The sequence below is a fragment of the Ochotona princeps genome, chromosome 7 (assembly GCF_030435755.1).
Source record: "Ochotona princeps isolate mOchPri1 chromosome 7, mOchPri1.hap1, whole genome shotgun sequence".
Classification (NCBI taxonomy): Eukaryota; Metazoa; Chordata; class Mammalia; order Lagomorpha; family Ochotonidae; genus Ochotona; species Ochotona princeps.
The window spans coordinates 52,023,382-52,041,487 of NC_080838.1; the positions used below are offsets into that span (position 1 = coordinate 52,023,382).

The following is an 18,106-nucleotide window of genomic DNA, read 5'->3' on the forward strand; positions in this document are numbered from 1 at the left end:
CATTTATCTTGGTCCTGACTCCTGCTCTCAAGGCCAGGTTCCTGCCCGTGGAGCCCCTGGAAGTCAGGGGAGATGGCTCAGGTAACTGGGCTCCTGTCACCCGCATAGGAGGCCTAGACTGCATTCCTTGCTCCCAGCTGCAGTCACACAGGGACCTGCGGTGTGACCCAGTGAATAGAGAAGTTTTCTTTTTCTCCCTCTCTCTCAAACAAGTAAACTAAAATGTCTGTTTCCATGGCAACACGTTATACAGTATTTTTTGCAAAACCAAAGAACAAAATGAGAATCAAACAAGGCTGCCAATCTCACATTTGCAACTATGAATAATGAAATAAACGCCACTCATCTGAGGAAAGGCTTGCATAAACATATTGAACAAATAGCAATACCCATCATAATTATGTTACACGAGTAAGCTTCAACTTATTTCTCAAAGTGGAAGTATAGTACAAGATACAATGAAGCCATCTTTATATGCTATATTGGACAAATTACACTGCACAGAAGACGTAAAGACATGTTCATTCTATTTTCTGTGCTATGGCCCAGATTGCTCAGAGCCCAGTCTAGTTTCTTCGAGATGCCAGGGTTTTAACAGAGACTACAATCCTGTTCCTGGGCCAGCAGTGACTCAAGCGGGAGTACCCTGCGGTTCTTCCGTCATGAATTCTCTCCCTTCCCTCTGTCACTGCCAGGGATAATACTATCATCTTACCTATTCTGGATTATCTCAACAACTTCTTCAACAGCCTCTCAAATTTGACCTCTACATTAGATGAATTCATCATGATCTTTCGAGTACATTAAGGCTACGCAGATTTTTTCCCCATTGCTGAAGATCTTTGAATAATGCCAGTCTAATCCTTGCTTGCCTCCCAGCTCACAGGCTTTTAAATAGCTCCCTTCCAGCACCAAGTCCAGACTCCCTGAGCAGGCCCCCACACACGCACCCACCTTTCCCTAACCACTAGTCGATCTAAACAGTTGGCCATCCCTTTCAGCAGTCAGATTCTCTCCGAGGTTTACATGTTTCGTTCCCCCACCATGTGATCCCTTCCTAAAGATGTTTAAGGCTGTTCACAACATGATTTTTCTTCAGGTACAATCGTTAAGTTTCTAGTCTTTTCTAAAATGAGACTTTGTTACACACAAAATATATTTTCTACCTCAAGACTGCGTCCTTGGAGCTTTACCCGGTCTCCTCTGTTTCCACTGACACAAGCCTCCCTGCCTTCTGACTTGGGACCTGCGGTCTACTGGCTTTCATGCATTGTTTTGGTGCTCTGCTTCCAGATGAATTTGTCCACTGTGAGCTAACACATCCCTAAGAGTCCTGCCACTCACTACTGCTTGGTTCTTTATACGTCATAACTTCTTTTTCTTCTGAGGGAAGAAAACTTGTTATCACAGGCGCTCAGAACGATTGTTACTCATTTCTTAAAATCTCTGAAAATAATAGAGTATTAGTTACACTACTGCCAACGCTCACAACTGCTAAGTCTCATAGGCGTTTCACATCCCAAGAGGAGTGCGGGCTTCCCTTCTCCACGAACAGTATGTATTTCCACCTTTCTTCAAAGATCACAACACCAATCTCAAGCCCGTAGGAGGACAGAAGGATATTCTAACAATTGAATTAGGTGTCCTTCAATAAGTTTTATGACTCTGACTTCCACAGTAGGACAAACTGCCAATCACTGACACTTTCAGGGCTCATAAACTGTGCCAGGTATTGTGTGGGGCTATAAAACTAAGATGAGTGACTTTTGGTCTCTATCCTTAAGGGGACATAAAAACAGTGGTGAAAGACCCATATGTAAACAATTAAAATGAACACAGTGAATGTCATGATAAAGACATAAACAAATTTTGTAGGAACACACAGCAAGAAAACACAACTATTTAGAGGGCTCCGGAAAGCTCTGTAGAGAAGGTGACATGTGGGTTTTAGGGGTGAATAGAAGTTTGTTAAGGGGACAGGACATGAGAAAAGTATTACAAAATGAAAGAGTTTTTGCAAAGCACAAAGGTGTATACCCAGGTAATGGCATGAATTCATGGATTTTTAGTGTGGCTGAACTAAAAGGAACATGAGAAAGAAATACACCATGAGGTTGGAGCATGCTGGCTTAAGTCTGTAAAGTAACGGAGAGCTCTGTTAAGAACCTAAACACAGGGTTGACATTACAGTACAGCAAGTACAGCTGTGGCCTGGGATGCTGGCATCTCATATAGGCAGGCAGCAGGTCTGCCCGGCTGCTCCACTTCGGATCTGGCTCCCTACTAATGGCTGAGAAACGCTGTGAAACATGGCCCAAGTGCTCAGGCTCCTACATCTACAAGGAGGACTTGAAAAGGCTCCCGGTGCTGGCTCTGGCTGGCCCAGCCCTCACCTATGTGGCTATTTGGGGCGTAAATCAGCAGAGAAAGATCCCTCTGTCTCTCTCTCCGTCTTCCTCCCACCCCCTCTTTTTCTGTAAGTCTGACTTTTGAATTAATAAATAAACCCTTAAAAACAAAGAATCTACAAATAGAAGTTAAAAATATTTTTTTCAAGCAGATGAAAACCATTGTTAGTAACAATATAAATTAATGCTATAATGAATAGAAATAAAGAATAACAACATTTCTCCATGTACCAGACACATCCATATGTATTAGTTTTCACAACAATATTATAAGAGGGCATATGTTCTTATCCTTATTTTAAAAAATTATTCATTTATTTTACCTGAAAAAGTTATATATAGAAAGAATGGGAGAGAGAGAGACTCTTTCATCCGTTGCTCTACGCAGCCTTTCTCCAGATCAGCTGCACTGACTTCACTGGTTACAGCTGCACACGGGAGATCGGCAGCCTTGCTCGATCCTATTACATTGCCTGGCCGGTCCCAACACGTAAAAGCTACAGGCTCAGAAATTGTTTTCCAAAACTCTTCCCTCAGAAGACAGGGCCACCACCAACCAGAAAAGTAGGTTCAATAAACAATGCAGGCAGATTTAGCAATACACTATTTATATTCTAGAGAAATAATTCTCATTTTTAATATGGTAAGACTGAAATTAGAAGATGAATGCATTCCAACATGAACGACACTTCATGATTTGAAACCTGGATTTATGGACAACATTATACTATAATTGGTAATACATACCTAACTAAATCTACCTTATTTGATATCCATAACTTATTCAGAATCTGGGAAAATCATTACATAATGAATTACTTCAAATATATTTATATATGTGCATATATAGATACATGAACATGTTTTAAACTCTTACCATTAAATATACAGAATTTGCCTAACCACTCATAAACAGCATGTAATATGAAGGCTTCAAGCATAAAAATTTATTACACATGCAAATACAATCACATAAATTTTAAAAGAACATATCCAATATTCTGAAAAACTTCTCATCTTCTATGTATTTTTTAAGAGTCAAATCAACGTTTCTACAGAGATTCTAGCATCTCCACTGTGGAAGCAGTGCCAAAGACAGAGAGCCAGCGGGCAGCAGGAGTTACAGCCTCACACAAGCCTCAAGCTTGGACTCTCGTTACTTTGTATCTTAACACTTGAATCCAGATTATGAGCTTTTGAACCTTCTGTATCATAAAAAATGTCTATCTCATTTGCCAGTCATTGGCAGGTGTGAGTGTGTGTGGTGGTATATGACAAAGAAAATAGTTGATAAAAACACAGAGCTGACCGCGCCACCGAAACAACAGAGTGCAGTTCATAATGCCTCCTTTGCCATCGGCCAAGCTGGAGCCGTGCTACTTGGCTCTTGAAGGACATCAGGGTAACCTTGGCTATCTGACACCACATGTCAGTTGTTGTGAGATTTAAAGTCGAAACTTCAGGGGATGTCACAGAAACCCAGGAAAGACTATACTGGTGGGCTTTCAAATTTCCATGAGCCCTTGCAACGCATCCTTTTGATGGGTGGGCTGGATGAAGGGTACAACTTCAAAACTATGTTAGCCTTCATTCAGCTTACAGACAAAAATACGGTAAAATTACTTTCCTTGTACTAGAAGACACAATCAGAAACACACCTTACCATCTTACTGAAAAGACAGATACAGACACATACACACCCCATATGCATTAAAAAACCCTATATTTGATATGTCCAGATATTATGTTAAAATACTCTGGTATTTTTAAATATCTAAAATTTTTAATAATTCTATCAGGAATCCATTAAAGAGATTTAAGGATCCACTAAGCAGGTCCCAGGCTTCCTCTGATTGGTTGTAACCCTTCTGCTCCCACTCTATCGCAGCAATGATTGTTAACTGACACCAGTGGTACGAGTCATTTCTTGGTGATCTCTGTGTAGTGCAACAGTGAGAAGGATCACGTTCATTCATTTTTTTTCATTTCTTTGTTCACTAAGACTACAGTACAGGCATAAAGTGCCAAGAAAAAGGGGCCTGGAACTTTCAGCGCAGGAGGAGCTGAGACCCTGCATTCCTGCTTTATCTTGGCTACCCTTGGCCCAGTCACTCACCTGTCCTGTCTGTGTCCCTAGTTACACTGTCATTTTCACAGATGGGTTGTAAAGAACACGAAAGAACACAAACACCAATAACCAGACAGTTCTCATCCTCCAAGTCAAAACGACTTGTGAATTGCAATAACAAACTCTTAAAACTATTTATAAAACATAAACAGTAGATTCTGAGGGTTGTTTTAATGTGGTATATATCTTTAGGGAGGGTAGAGTTGAGTAATTCGGATAGCTGCAAATTTTATATATTTATAATTTTATAACACAAACAAGTAGCTTTAATATAAAACAATAATATGAATTGAAAATTAATATAATCTGAGTAAGATAAATTGTAAAAGCTAAGAAAGACTTGCTGACTAGAGGCCATGATTGTGGCATGATTTAAATATGATTTCACACTGGGGAAATATTTTCCTTCTATTTTTATAATGTAAAATGTCCCATACTGTTACGGTTTTGCTCATTTATATTTTCTTTTAAAAAAATGTTTTAAATACTAACCATGTGAATCATGACTCTAGCTTTTGTGGTTTCATTCTGTTTTTTTTTTTTTTTTCATTTTTTTTACATTTTATTATTATTGCTATCATTTTATGATACAGCTCCATATTCCCTTATCCCCTCCCCAATTTCCTTCCCCCCCACCAAGTTCCTCTATATCATTACTAAAATATATTTCTTCATACTCAGTCATATGTCCATCATTGCGGGCATGGACAATGACAGAGTCCAGAATCCTATTGTCAAGATACAGTAAACAGTTTCATTGTAAGTCCATCCTTGTCTAGAAGCAGAAATGCATACCACACTGCATCCTCACATATGGATGTTAGTCTCCATTTCACAGCTACTATACATCCCTTTAAATGAAAAGTCATGATACAAAATCAACAACAGAATTCTGTTTTGACTGTTCCACTAAATTAAACTGGACTCAGCAAGGAAAGCGATCTGCTGCCCTCTTGTGGTCATTCTGCTGTACTGTATTATCTAGGCGGTCCAAATCCACATTGTACAAGTACTTGATCTTTCTTTTAGCTTATATACCAACTATTTTGTCTTTCATCACCATTTTTTAAAGTTTCTATTTTAAAGGCAGGGTTAGAGAGAAAAGGAGAGAGAAACTAAGAGAGACATAGAAAGAGAGGGGTAACCTCCATTCACTGGTTCACTCCCAAAATGGCCATTATGGCCAGGGCCGAGATGATCCAAATCCAGGAGCCAGAATATTCCTCTGGGTCTCCCATGTAGATGAAGGGCCCCAGAACTTGAGCTATCTTTACTGCTTTCCCAAGCCACAAGCAGGGAGCTTAATCAGAAGTGGAGCACCTAGGACTCGGAACAGCACCCATATGGCATGCTGGTACCATGGGAGGATGCTCAGCCTACCACACCATGGCACTGGCCCTATTTCACCACAATTTTACAAAACATTCTCCTGTTAGCTTCTAATTACCCTACCAGACCAATTTTTTAAAAGTTATTTTCTCTATTCAAATGCACACACAGAACAATTACAGTAAATTTGCATCATCACATAGCCTTCACATTAATGGAAAGAATTAAAAATACATGAAGCTTAATGCTATCAGCGTTTCTCAAGGGAGCAGCTGTGACTAAATTACATTAATAGTCCAGAAATTTCAAGAGCTAATGATATCAGTTGGACTATTTTGTTTTTATCATGATTCATTTGTTTATTTGAGAAACAAAGAAAGATACAGAGGGAGAGAGACTTACAGGTGGAGAGGTAGATTCGATCTTCTGGCTTGTTCCCCAATGCCCCATGGGCGGGGCTTGGTAATGGAACCCCAGTTTATGCCTCCCACTATGGTGGCGGAGACTCAGCTACCTGAGCTGGCACTGCTTCCTCCTAGGTCCTCCATTAGAAGGAAACTGGAATATTGGGCTGGAGCCAAGACTCCAATCCAGGAATCCCAATATGGGACGCAGGTATTCTAATATTGGCATCTCCACTTCTTGGCAGAATGTCTACCGCCCATTTAAGATGTTTTAAATACATGAAGGCTTTTAATTTTAATTGTTAAGATGACATATGCTTGCTAATTTTCTATCTCCAATAATAAATATTTCTCATTTCTTTGGAAAACTGGCAACATACAGTTCATGTTCTATGAAATAAATGATATAAACAGCTACTTTCTGGAGATAAATAATAATAAAGGGTTTATATATATTTTAATGCCACGGAACAAATAAATACATAAGACATCATGCCTGACATATTTAAATACTGTGGAAAATAAAAATAAACTAGTCAATTAAAATTCACAACTTCAAAAATAGTCTTAAAAAATAGTAAGCAATCAACTCACAGACATCACATTTGAATATTTGTCTTGTGTGTGAGTGCAGATACAAGAGAAACTTGATGAGGAAATGTGAGAAATTTGAGGACTCAGGGAGGAAGTATATTCCATACAGAGGTAAGAACTTGTAAAAGCATGGTAACAGGAACGCTTCAGTCACTGAAGACGGTTTACTGTGACCAAGTACAGGTTACAACTGGGCATGAGGCTAAGAAGTTAGGTCTGCAATGATGCGGCAGCACCTGTCGCAGGACAGCAATACAGGTCAATCAGAGCTTCGGAAAGACTGCATACTGCAGCATGGAGGTCAGACAGCACAGAGAGGAGTCAGGAGAGCTGGTGAGAAGGGACCAAGCCAAGGCAATGGCTCTGATGACAAGGAGGAGAGAAGAAATTCAAGACACCCCAAGAAGTGGAATCACCAAGTGCTAGTTCCTGTGGGACTCAGGAGACTAGACCCTCCTCTTCCTTCTAGCAGGGAAGGCAGGTGCCACTGCCAGACACAGGAAACGACATTTCAGACAGGTTGCATTTGAGGAGCCACCAGGACATAGGTCCACGGGCTTGAGGCTACGCAGATCAGCAGGAGAACTCCACACGCTGATGACGGCTGGGACGTTTCTGAGAGGTCACCCCGGGACAGCGGAGAACATTGGGGAGGGCCGCACATGGGCTGGGGAACATTGAAAAGACAGCCCCATCTTCCACTGACATAAGTCCCCAGATCACATAATCTTACATTTTGCTTATGTTGGGAGAAACAGAAAATGATTTAGTTTTCCTTCATTTTGCAGGTCAGGAAATGAAGGCTTAGAGAAATTACCTGACTTAGAGCCATTTATTTATCTGGGGAAGTGAATGTGAATACAGGCCTAGGGACTGAACCCAACTTGTCCCCTCCCTTAATGTACACATTTCTCTTTCCAGCACAGTGCCATTCTTCCCTTCCTGCATTACAGATTTAACAGAACTGCAAATCCTTTCTTCAGCAGTTACTTGATGGAAATTAGCGTTTGTTATTGTAATTTGTGTGTGTCACGAAAATCGAACTGCTATACTCTCAAATGTAACCTTGCAACAATATAGTGCACTACAGATTAAGACCCTGAATTTAGAATTCAACATTTGCTTCCTGAGTCATCTGGAAAATAAGGAAGTGCTCAATTCTAAAGTCATAAATTGCAAATGGTAACTGTAGCGCGCGCGCGTGCACACACACACGCACACGTTCACATTTGAGATGCCACAAGAAAGAAAAGTAGCTATGGCTATGCTTTACAGCCCTTTAAAACCTCAGCAATTTGACCATAGCTTTTCCAAGTGAGTTTCACTGTGTACTAACGAGCACAGTTTCCTAATTATATGAGCCTTACAAAGCGAGACATGAGAGGATTCTTTGAATACCTGCTTGGCTTGGGCGCTGCCAGCTTGGTGACTTGATAATGCCAGTGGCAGCCACGGGCTTGAAGGCGGCAGCCGTGGTGAGGCCGGCCACACCTGCTCTGCCCGGGGCCGAGCTCTCCACGGGCTCTCCTGCACTCCGCGTCGAAGCTGCCGGGGGAACTGAATGCTGAAGAGGCTCCTGTGTGTTACTGTAACAGAAAGATGAAGACATGATTTCGGTGAGGCTGCAGCAACTGAACTTATCCATGAGTATTTATTTTGAAAATCTATCAAGACTGGGGCCCGGCGGCGTGGCCTAGCGGCTAAAGTCCTCGCCTTGAAAGCCCCGGGATCCCATATGGGCGCAGGTTCTAATCCCGGCAGCTCCACTTCCCATCCAGCTCTCTGCTTGTGGCCTGGGAAAGCAGTCGAGGACGGCCCAAAGTTTTGGGAACCTGCACCCGCGTGGGAGACCCGGAGGAGGTTCCTGGTTCCCGGCATCGGATCGGCGCGCACTGGCCCCATTGCGGCTCACTTGGGGAGTGAAACATCAGATGGAAGATCTTCCTCTCTGTCTCTCCTCCTCTCTGTATATCCAGCTTTCCAATAACAATAAATCTTTAAGAAAAAAAAAACAAAATCTATCAAGTCTTCAAGGAAAACAAATGTTGGTCAATGGACTTTAAAAAATGGCAGATAGTACAAGGCCCTAAGTGAAAAACAGTATCTCTTTAAGCCAGGAACAAAGGAAGGAAAGGAGTTAGAATGCCTTTGTTCATGCTTTCCAAAGTCTGCTTGAAAGACCTATCATGAGAAACTGAGCATTGAAGAACTCACATAGCTGATCCTTTTATATGGTTTTTTATATTTTTTTTCCTTCTCCTTATTCCTTTTCATTTCAACATTCAGAAATTAGCTAGGTTAAAACAATATATTATTGGAGAATCCCTGATAACCCCTATTGCATGGCATCAACGCCTGCCTTCTCCCACCTGCCTCTGGTGTTACATGCAGTGAATTCCTCCTACACCTCAAAGTTTTTCTCCCCTACTCACTCACTCACTGAATAAACACATAAACCTAGCATATGTCAGACCTTGCAGTGCTTACTGGTCACACGATGTTCTCCACTGAAAAGGGACAATTTCATCCACCTAACAGAGTGGTCAGTGTGGGGCTGGCACTGTGGCACAGGAGGCTAAGCTTCCACCTATGGAGCTGGCATCTTACATGAATGTCTTCTGAGTCTGGGCTGCTCCACTTCCCATTCACTTCCCTACTTAGTGCCTGGGAAAGCAGAAGCGTATGGCTCAAGTCTTTGGGCCTCTGCACCCACATGGGAGACCAGGCAGAGGCTCCAGGTTCCTGGCTTCTGGATTTGAATCTGTTCAAGCTCTGGCCATTGTGGCCATTTGAGGAGTGAACTAGTGGATGAAAGATCTGTCTCTCCTTCTTCCTGTAACTCGAATTTACAAATAAAGATAAAATACACCTAAAAAATACTCAATTTTCTGACTTTGTAATACTGGAAAAAAAGACAAGACTATTATTATCTTCTCTCAACCACAGTTATAGCCTTGACAGTATGCCGTGTCTCTTTTGGCCCCAGTTTGATATGTAAGATCACATGGTCTTCAATGTCAGGTCATTTGTTGCTAATAATTACATATAGACATATATATGTGTGTATGTGTGTATATAACTTCCAAAAATAATCATTTGAAATTTCCCAAACTATAAAATATACTCTTAGAACGATACAGCAGTAATTATTTCCCTGAAATAAACTAGAATAAAATAAAATATTTATGATAGTAATTTTACAACTCCCTAACACTTAACTCTTCTGTGTTAGCTGCAGAAATAATTCCATGCAGAGAAACTCAATTCCTTCCATTAACAGCTGGGGGGATGGATTGATATAGTATCATATTAATGACTTCAAGAAAGTAAACACCCTTAATTGTACTTGGGGAGATTTCAGTCTGGTCCCCTACACTGCCAACTGAACAAGAGTATCTGAACCCCCCAATGGCGCTTGCATCCCAGCCGACTCCTGGCCTGGGACTGACTACCCCTGCAGGAGCCTGCACACAAGCTGAGCCTGTTAGCGGCATCTGGCCCACAGCTGGCAAGGTGCTCCTCACAGGGGAAGGAACTTTCCCCAAATGGTAAGGAGATCTACTGTGCCTACACAGTCTGTATAAACTATATAGTTCATGCCAAACACTTCCTGCCTTTCCAGAGTCTGGCATTTTGGTATAAATTAGGCACAGACCGCTTGCCATATAATAAAGCTCCTGCTAAAAACCACGAATACTTGGTTTCTAATGAGCTTCTGTGGTAATTATCACCTGGCACACTTCACCACAGCTCCTTTCTGGCCGAGTTAAGCATGTCCTGCATGGCTCTCCTGTGAGAAGACGTCAGGAGCCAGCAGCCTTGCTTCTAGACTTGGTCTCTCACACTTTTCCCTTTGCAGGTTTTGCTCTGTATTTTCACTAGAGTATCCTCGGTCTGCAGTACATGGATATGCTGAATCCTGTAAGTCTTTCTAGTGCAAAATCAAACCTGGTGGTATTCTTGGGGCACGTCCAACACTGAACAATTTTTGAAAAATCTCACTAAAGATTCTTCCACTTACAATCATATCATCCCTTCCTCTTCATTCTCTTAAACATAAGAGTAACAGGAGCATCATTTCCTCAATCATTTCTGATCGGTTTAATGAAAAACTAAAAGCTGCTTGATATTAACACATGGCGTACAAGGAAAAGCTTAAGCATCTGAATACTTACTATAATAAAGATTGTGACACTGTTTTACCTGATAGGAATGTTGAACACAATCATTAGTAAAGCTAACACAACAAAAAGCACTAAAGTAAAGTTTCAATAATGTGGCACAGTAGTCACAAGCACTTCTTAAAAGCTTTGTGACGGACACATTACATCTCCACACCTCAGTAACCAGTACTTTACATGAGGCTACTGCTTGACTTGAAAGATTCCCACAACACCTTAGGTATCAAAGTGATATAAAATGCTCAGCATCAATTGTGTAATTTTTTCATCAGTATTACATAATTAACAAATCATGTAACATTTTCATTAAGAAAAAACTTTAAATACTTAGTTATAGGTCATTTTCACTCTAGAATTAAACTACTCATATGGAGTTGATTCAAACAGCTAATAATCCATATGATCACAGTTGTAAGAAATTGACCATGTAATATTAGAAACTATAATAAGGTAAAAATACACTCTGCGAACAACAACAAATGTTGGTAATCTGAAAGAAATAACAGTTAATTCCAGGAGGATTGCCAGATCAATTTACTCGGAAGAGAGTAACGAGGATGACAGGAATCCGATGCCAAACCTAATGAGGTTTGATCAGGGACATGCTGAGATTGAGCCAGATCTGAGAAGCACTCAGGAGGAGCACGCCAGCGATCCCCAAACATCTGGCATGTGGATTTACTCCACGTGACTGCACTGCCGGAGTCAAATCTACGGTGGAACAGACTGCATTCAATAAGAGGAAGTATTTTCTAATATGAACAATCCTATCAAGGAAAAGAATCAATTCCTGACAATATTGATCATGGACAGCCCGGTCACCAGAAGTTCCTTGAGTACCAGAAAGAAATGCTAAATGGATTGAACTATTTAGAATGTAGAAGGCCATGTTACACTTTAGCACAACGTTCCAAGCCTCATAATGAACAAGCTCCAACCTACAGGTCGAATCCTACCGAGGCAGCACACAGTGGTGTTGTAGCCATCTGCACTCAGCTCACAACGTTCCGTGTTCTCCAGGATCTACACGGATCACTCTGTCTGCATCTGAACCCTACCCATAATTAATCAGACTCGTATTGCACTGCATTCTGTGCTGAGCAAATTAACATATTTAATTAGGTTTCTTGAAGTTGATATGCCTTACAGTGTATGGCATTCTGTAAGTGTGTGAAAGTTCAATTTTCTCTGGGGAAATAGATTACTACGTATACAAAGCATTTACACTGTAATGGAAGAATAAGACTGTCTAGACAAGTATGTCTAAATATATGATGCTTAAGTCTCTAAAAAGCTAATGTTCTTTTCCCCTAATTCTTAATGATTAGTCACTAAAGAAAACACACACATTGGACTCATGCACTAAAGGTAAAGGTTAATAAAATCATTGACTTTACTACTTATACTTGGTAAGCAAACACTCTCACTAATCACTAGCAGCCAAATAGTCTAAAATTAGTAACTAATTTGTTATACTTGTAATGCATTTCTAATTAGAATGTTGTCTTATTTCTGAACTTAGGATTCAAAATATACCTAAATTTTTAAACAAAATTTTCTATAATGAGGAAATCAGTGTGAATTCATAAATACTGTTGCTTAAGCACAGATGCTGAGAGTCAAATATGGTCATTTTTCAAGCAGTCTGCCAAATAAAAGAACTGAAACAAAAGGAGAAATTAATATAACTTTCATCTTGAAAACACCAAGCTTTTTGTTTCATATTTAAACAACTGAAATTGGAGAACAACATACTAAGGGAGCAAGTTTCTTTTCAGAACTGAACTAATGAGGAAAAATGGAAAGAGAAATAAAATTAACGTTCAGGGTCAGCAATCTGATTTATCTCAAGTTTACATTCCTTTTCCACATTTGTTTAACTATTACAACAAAGTTCCGCTACAGACTGGGAATGGTCAGAAATTCTAAGTCTATTTTCAAAGGGAAAACTTTAAAGAACACTCCTGACAGTAACTTTAATTGCATGTTTACATAAAGAAAAAGCTAACTGTGTACCACAGGTTTAATAATAAAAGTTTAAGCTAGCCATTTTTTTATTGAAAGTTTTATCAAAAATGATACACCAATAGACAATTGTGAAATGCAGGGAAGGAATATTGCAGGCAGGGTATTAATCAAGAGCAATATTGTATTTTATACATTTCTTCCTGCAGATCTCAAGGGTCCAGGCTTACAGAGGATCCAGGAGGGACCTTCCTTCCAGAATTCCTATTGAAAGGAAAAATTGTTTTAAACAAAATTATGTACTCCAGATGTGTGTGTGTGTGTGTGTGTGTGTGTGTGTGTACACCAAGATTTAAGAGCTAAACATACTAAAACGGACAGAAACTAGTTTGGCATTAAACAGTATGTCTATTTTTAAGTCATTAAACACAAAAGAAAGAAAATGTCTCTGATTTCTGCCCATCTGCTCTTTGCGCTATCTTGCTAAGTGAGCAAGAATCCTCTCGGGAATTGGCACACCCATGCTTTCCTTGACGCCAAGCAGCTTATCCTCAAGGAACTACTTCTCACCCTCACATAGAAAAACACCTTTTATCTTGTCTTTACTGCTGTTAATAAAAAGTAGGGGTAATGACTGCTAACACTGGCTCTGAAAGTGGGCCCAGGGATTGTCTGTCAGTCCATACCCACGCGCAGGCTCCATGTGTACAGGCCCAGGGTCACTTTCCCTGAGAAAGTATCCAATGCATTCCACAGGTTCTCAGAGGGCAGTTCAACTGCAGGCAAATACTAAACACTGATTTCAAGGCTGGTCAGTAACCCACGCTGTACAAATTAACCCTGACAATGAAATATTTCTGCTCAGTTAACACAATTCTACAAGTATAAATATAATTTCAGCTATTTTTTCTTCAAAAAAATATACCACTTTTTTCTTCCTCCATTTAAACTCTTCCCTTAAAAAGACACCCAGAATTATAATGCAGTATACTGAAATTCTTTACAAAAGTGGGTCAGATACAAACAGTTGATTGATGGAGATCTACTTATCCTAAATGGTAATAACAATAGTTTTATGTCCTGCTAAAAAAATTTATGGAACTATTTCATTGAAATCATATATTTAATAAGCATTTGGTAAGCTTTATCTTTTATATTATGCCTCTTTTTTTGTATAGTCATATGTCTAGTAGAAAAGTTAGTTGGGTGCTTTTAGCATTTCATAATCATAGTGAAAATGAAATTGTACATCCAAGCAAAATCTTTACATTTAAGAATGACATGTTAGTAATCAATTAAAATAGATTATCTCATTATTCTTTTTCATGCTTTCATGGTATATTTACCAAACATTAGACTATCCCAAAATAGCCATGCACATGTAATAAAAGATCCCATTATAATGTATTTGTATAATGATTATTGTTTCCTAACTATATTTATCAAGTATGAAAGATGTAACAAAAAGTTAAAAGTTGAAAACCACACAAAATAACATGCTTGTACATACTCAATGCACATAATTAATTTAAAATTAGACAAAAATAGGTTCTCATCTTCTCTGTTAATATGATGGTTATGAGTTAGTAAAGAGCCATAAACTCAACAGCAATCCACCGTCTGCCGTATCTGTGTCCACTGTACCTTGTCTTCCTATCATGCACAGTGCCGGCTGACATTCTGGAGGACTGGAGAGAGGGGAAAGCGAGAGGCTTGGATAGAGGGCTGATACAAAGTGCATCCCGGAGTGGGGGATACGATTCACAACTGGAGAGCCTAGCAAGCATTTAGGAAGAATTTTAGTAGATCAAAAACTAGTTCTATTATCAGAAAGCAGTGTGGTTTTTTGGATCATGTTGTAATATACCCACTTATTTATTTTCTTACTAATTTATTTAGTGATACATAGATCATACAGTAGCATCTCTTTCTTCAAGTTACTTGTAAATTCTCTATTACTGTATGGCCTTTCATTTAAGGGGGTGTAGAGTAACTGTGCAAAAGAAATGATCATAACCAGCTGTGAAGATGCAGTGCAGTATGTATCTCTGCTTCCGTAACAAAGGTAAACTCCCAAAGAAACTGTTAAATATATCTTGACAATAGGATGCTGGACTATACCATTGTCCACACCTACAAATAGGATACACTTAAATAGCAGAAGGACGGACATGTGACTGTTTATGAAGGACTATACTATTGTAATAACATGGGGGAAATAGTGGGGGGAGGGAATTTGGGGAAGGAGGAGAATCCCAGAGCCTATGGGATAAAAGGAGTATTCACTTTGAAAGCAAAAATTACAATAAGTTATACAAAAGCAATAACTATAAACAATTTTGTTGGCAGGAGAAAAGTGCTTTGGCCCCTGTACCCACATAAGAGACCTGGGTGGAGCTCCAGGCTCTTGGCTTCAGCATGGCTTAACACCAAGTGCTGTTGAAACTATGGGCGGGCAGGGGGCGGGGGCCGATGAACTAGCAGTTGGAAATTCTCCCCCTCTTCTTTTCTCTTGCTCCTCTTCTCTAACTCTGGGTTTCAAAGAAATAAACAGCTTTTTTTTTTTTACAGCTGGAATTAATAAAATACCCATAGTCAATAAGCCCACGACATGTCCAGTAACGATCCATGTGACTGAGAAATACTAGACACAGATGGCAGTGATATAAAGAGATGATTTTTTTTCCAAAAAATCGGGGTGATATTGTGGGGGCAGTGAGTTAAACCACCATTTGTAATGTGCATATATCATACTGAGTGCTAGCCTAAGTTTTAGCTACTCCACTTCTGATCCCACTTCTTGCTAGTGTGCTCTGAGAGGCAGCATAAAACAGCCCAAGTGCTTGAGCCCCTGCCAAGACTACAGAAGACTCAGATGAAGCTCCTAGCTCTGGCTTGTCCCAGATCTGGCGGTTGAAGACTGTTGGAAAGTGGCCAAAAGATAGAAGATCTCTCTCTCTCTCTCTCTCTCTCGAAGCCTCTCACTCTGTCACTGTGCCTTTGGAATAGGTGAAAATAAAGTTTAGAAAAAAATTTAAATTTTTAAAAATCAATAATGAACACTAATGAGATATATGCACAAATGAGGCAAAATATCCACTACACAACTGAGATCTCACAGGTTGTCACGTGCTCATGTCTTCTTAGAGAGGCCTCACAAGACAGTGTAGAGTGCCGGGACCACATCGATGCCGCACAGTAGGTCTACCTGGTCTTGGCCGCAAGAGCAGCAGATACAGTGGCAACCGCACTGCTCAGAGCCGAAGCATTGCATCTAGCAGAAGGGAAGGGAGAAACATTTCGAAAACCTTCCACAGAACCTTGCACATGTCTTGTGGAGTTGCTAACACTAAAATAAGCAGAGAGAAAAGCAGAGGAAAGGAACAAAAAAGGAAAGTGAGAAAAGGTAGCATGTACATACAAGACAGCAACCATTTTATACAAGTATTTCCACATTACAGAGCAGTGAAATATCAGATATATGACAGAGGTTCAGGCCATTGATTTACCATTGCCATGATATCACACAGAAATTAAAATGTGATATCTAATCATCTATAAAACACATTCAATATACACTGTTGAAGGTATTTAAGCTCACCATTTCTTTACTCCTATTAATTAAATTATTATCATATAATACATCTGAAGATTGACTTGGCTTGCAAACAGAAAATCTAAATGTGAAGTTTGAATTCCTATAAACAAAGGAGAAACACTCATTTTTTTTCAGAAAGTCTCCACATAAAAAGGTTTTTATCTTAAAGATGACATACACTGACAGACATTTTAATGAGATTTGTGTTCTCAGGAGAAGCACATACACTGATCGCCTACTCAGAAGCAGCAGTCCATAAGAACAAGAACAGGAAGTAACTGTGAAACATTCGGCGAGCAGAGCCACTTGGGGAGGGCAAGCAGCACTGCAAAAATAAACAGCCGTTACAATGCCAGGATCACAACATCTCCTCTGTGCAGTTCCATATTTCTCCCTTCACTTAGCCCTGCAAAGATTTTTACATCTTCAGAACCTTAATTACTTAAAATGATAACAATTTTTCCTCATTCATACAGAAAAGTATAGGTATACTTTTATTATACCTATACCATTCTACCATTAGAATCCAAGTTGATTATCAAATTACAAGTGACAATTACTCTTTATTGAGTAAAATATAAAAGAATATAACACATGGCGTGAAATTTTCAATGTTTACTTCTACCTTCATGGGTGTTATCGGTGAATAATACCATATTATGGGCAATTTTTTTTAAGAAATTGTGACAGTGGTTACCTCCAATTCAAAGTAATTATGTGACAAATTCAATCCAGGTTAATGAGAATTAAGATGTGTTCATCTGTGCGCATTGCCATAAGTCCATTTTCTTTGTTAGAAGAATTCAATAAGAGATACATCCTAGTTCCATGGGAAATAATTTTGTAAAACATGAGAAATAAAAATAAAGAAACAATGGCAAGCCCTTATAAAATTAGGCAGAAGACATAACTTCATGTGCTATTTTATGTGTGTGAGAGTCAACGCATTGGAAGTTAAAGACCACACGCATATTTAACAGAAAAGCGGTGTCAAGTGGCATTCCAAGGGTCAGTGACAGGCTTTCTTGTTTATATGCCAGTGGTATCAGTTCCATAGGCAAATCACCTCTTCTTCATTAGTCAAAATGTTTTAGTATTTAAGTTCCACTAGACTAGAACATGGATGCGCCAATAAGGAAAATCTCTACCTAGAACGAGTAGCTGCTACTTTAGAAAGTGTGGCTACTTGGCCACCCGTATGTGACACGCAAGGAGTTGCAGGCAGCTGATGTTCACTCTCATGTAGGTCTTCCAGAAAACTGTCACACCTAAGTTTTCAGAAGTAAAATAAACAAGGCAAAGAAGCAATCAATGGAAAGAATAGACAGCATTTATCACCTATAGCATCTTTTCACCCTCGATCTTAGCCCTAAGGCCGAGAAGCGAACTGCACCATTTTCTCAAATACACTTTAGCTAAATTCTCGGAATACTACTATTTTTTTTTTATCTTTCTGTCTGCAATAGGTTAAACCCAGAACCAACACACCACTACCTCAA

At 39.6% G+C, this 18,106-nt stretch overlaps 1 protein-coding gene across 5 annotated transcripts in view; it reads right to left on the reverse strand.

Annotated features, from left to right (window-relative positions):
* PDLIM5 (PDZ and LIM domain 5) overlaps positions 1-18,106 on the reverse strand; it is a 182,538-nt gene that overhangs the window by 33,752 nt on the left and 130,680 nt on the right. For 3 of the 5 annotated variants that reach the window (XR_009245842.1, XM_058667036.1, XM_058667035.1), the window contains exons 7-10: positions 17,756-17,875; positions 16,218-16,358; positions 14,654-14,785; positions 8,262-8,449 (exon numbers count right to left, since the gene is read on the reverse strand). Coding sequence is in view for 4 of the 5 variants with exons in the window: in XM_058667036.1 (XP_058523019.1) it covers positions 8,262-8,449; positions 14,654-14,785; positions 16,218-16,358; positions 17,756-17,875 (581 nt within the window). In the remaining variant the exon portion in view is untranslated. The remainder of the gene's footprint in view (positions 1-8,261; positions 8,450-14,653; positions 14,786-16,217; positions 16,359-17,755; positions 17,876-18,106) is intronic. The other 2 variants (XM_058667038.1, XM_058667037.1) reach the window with 1 other exon arrangement.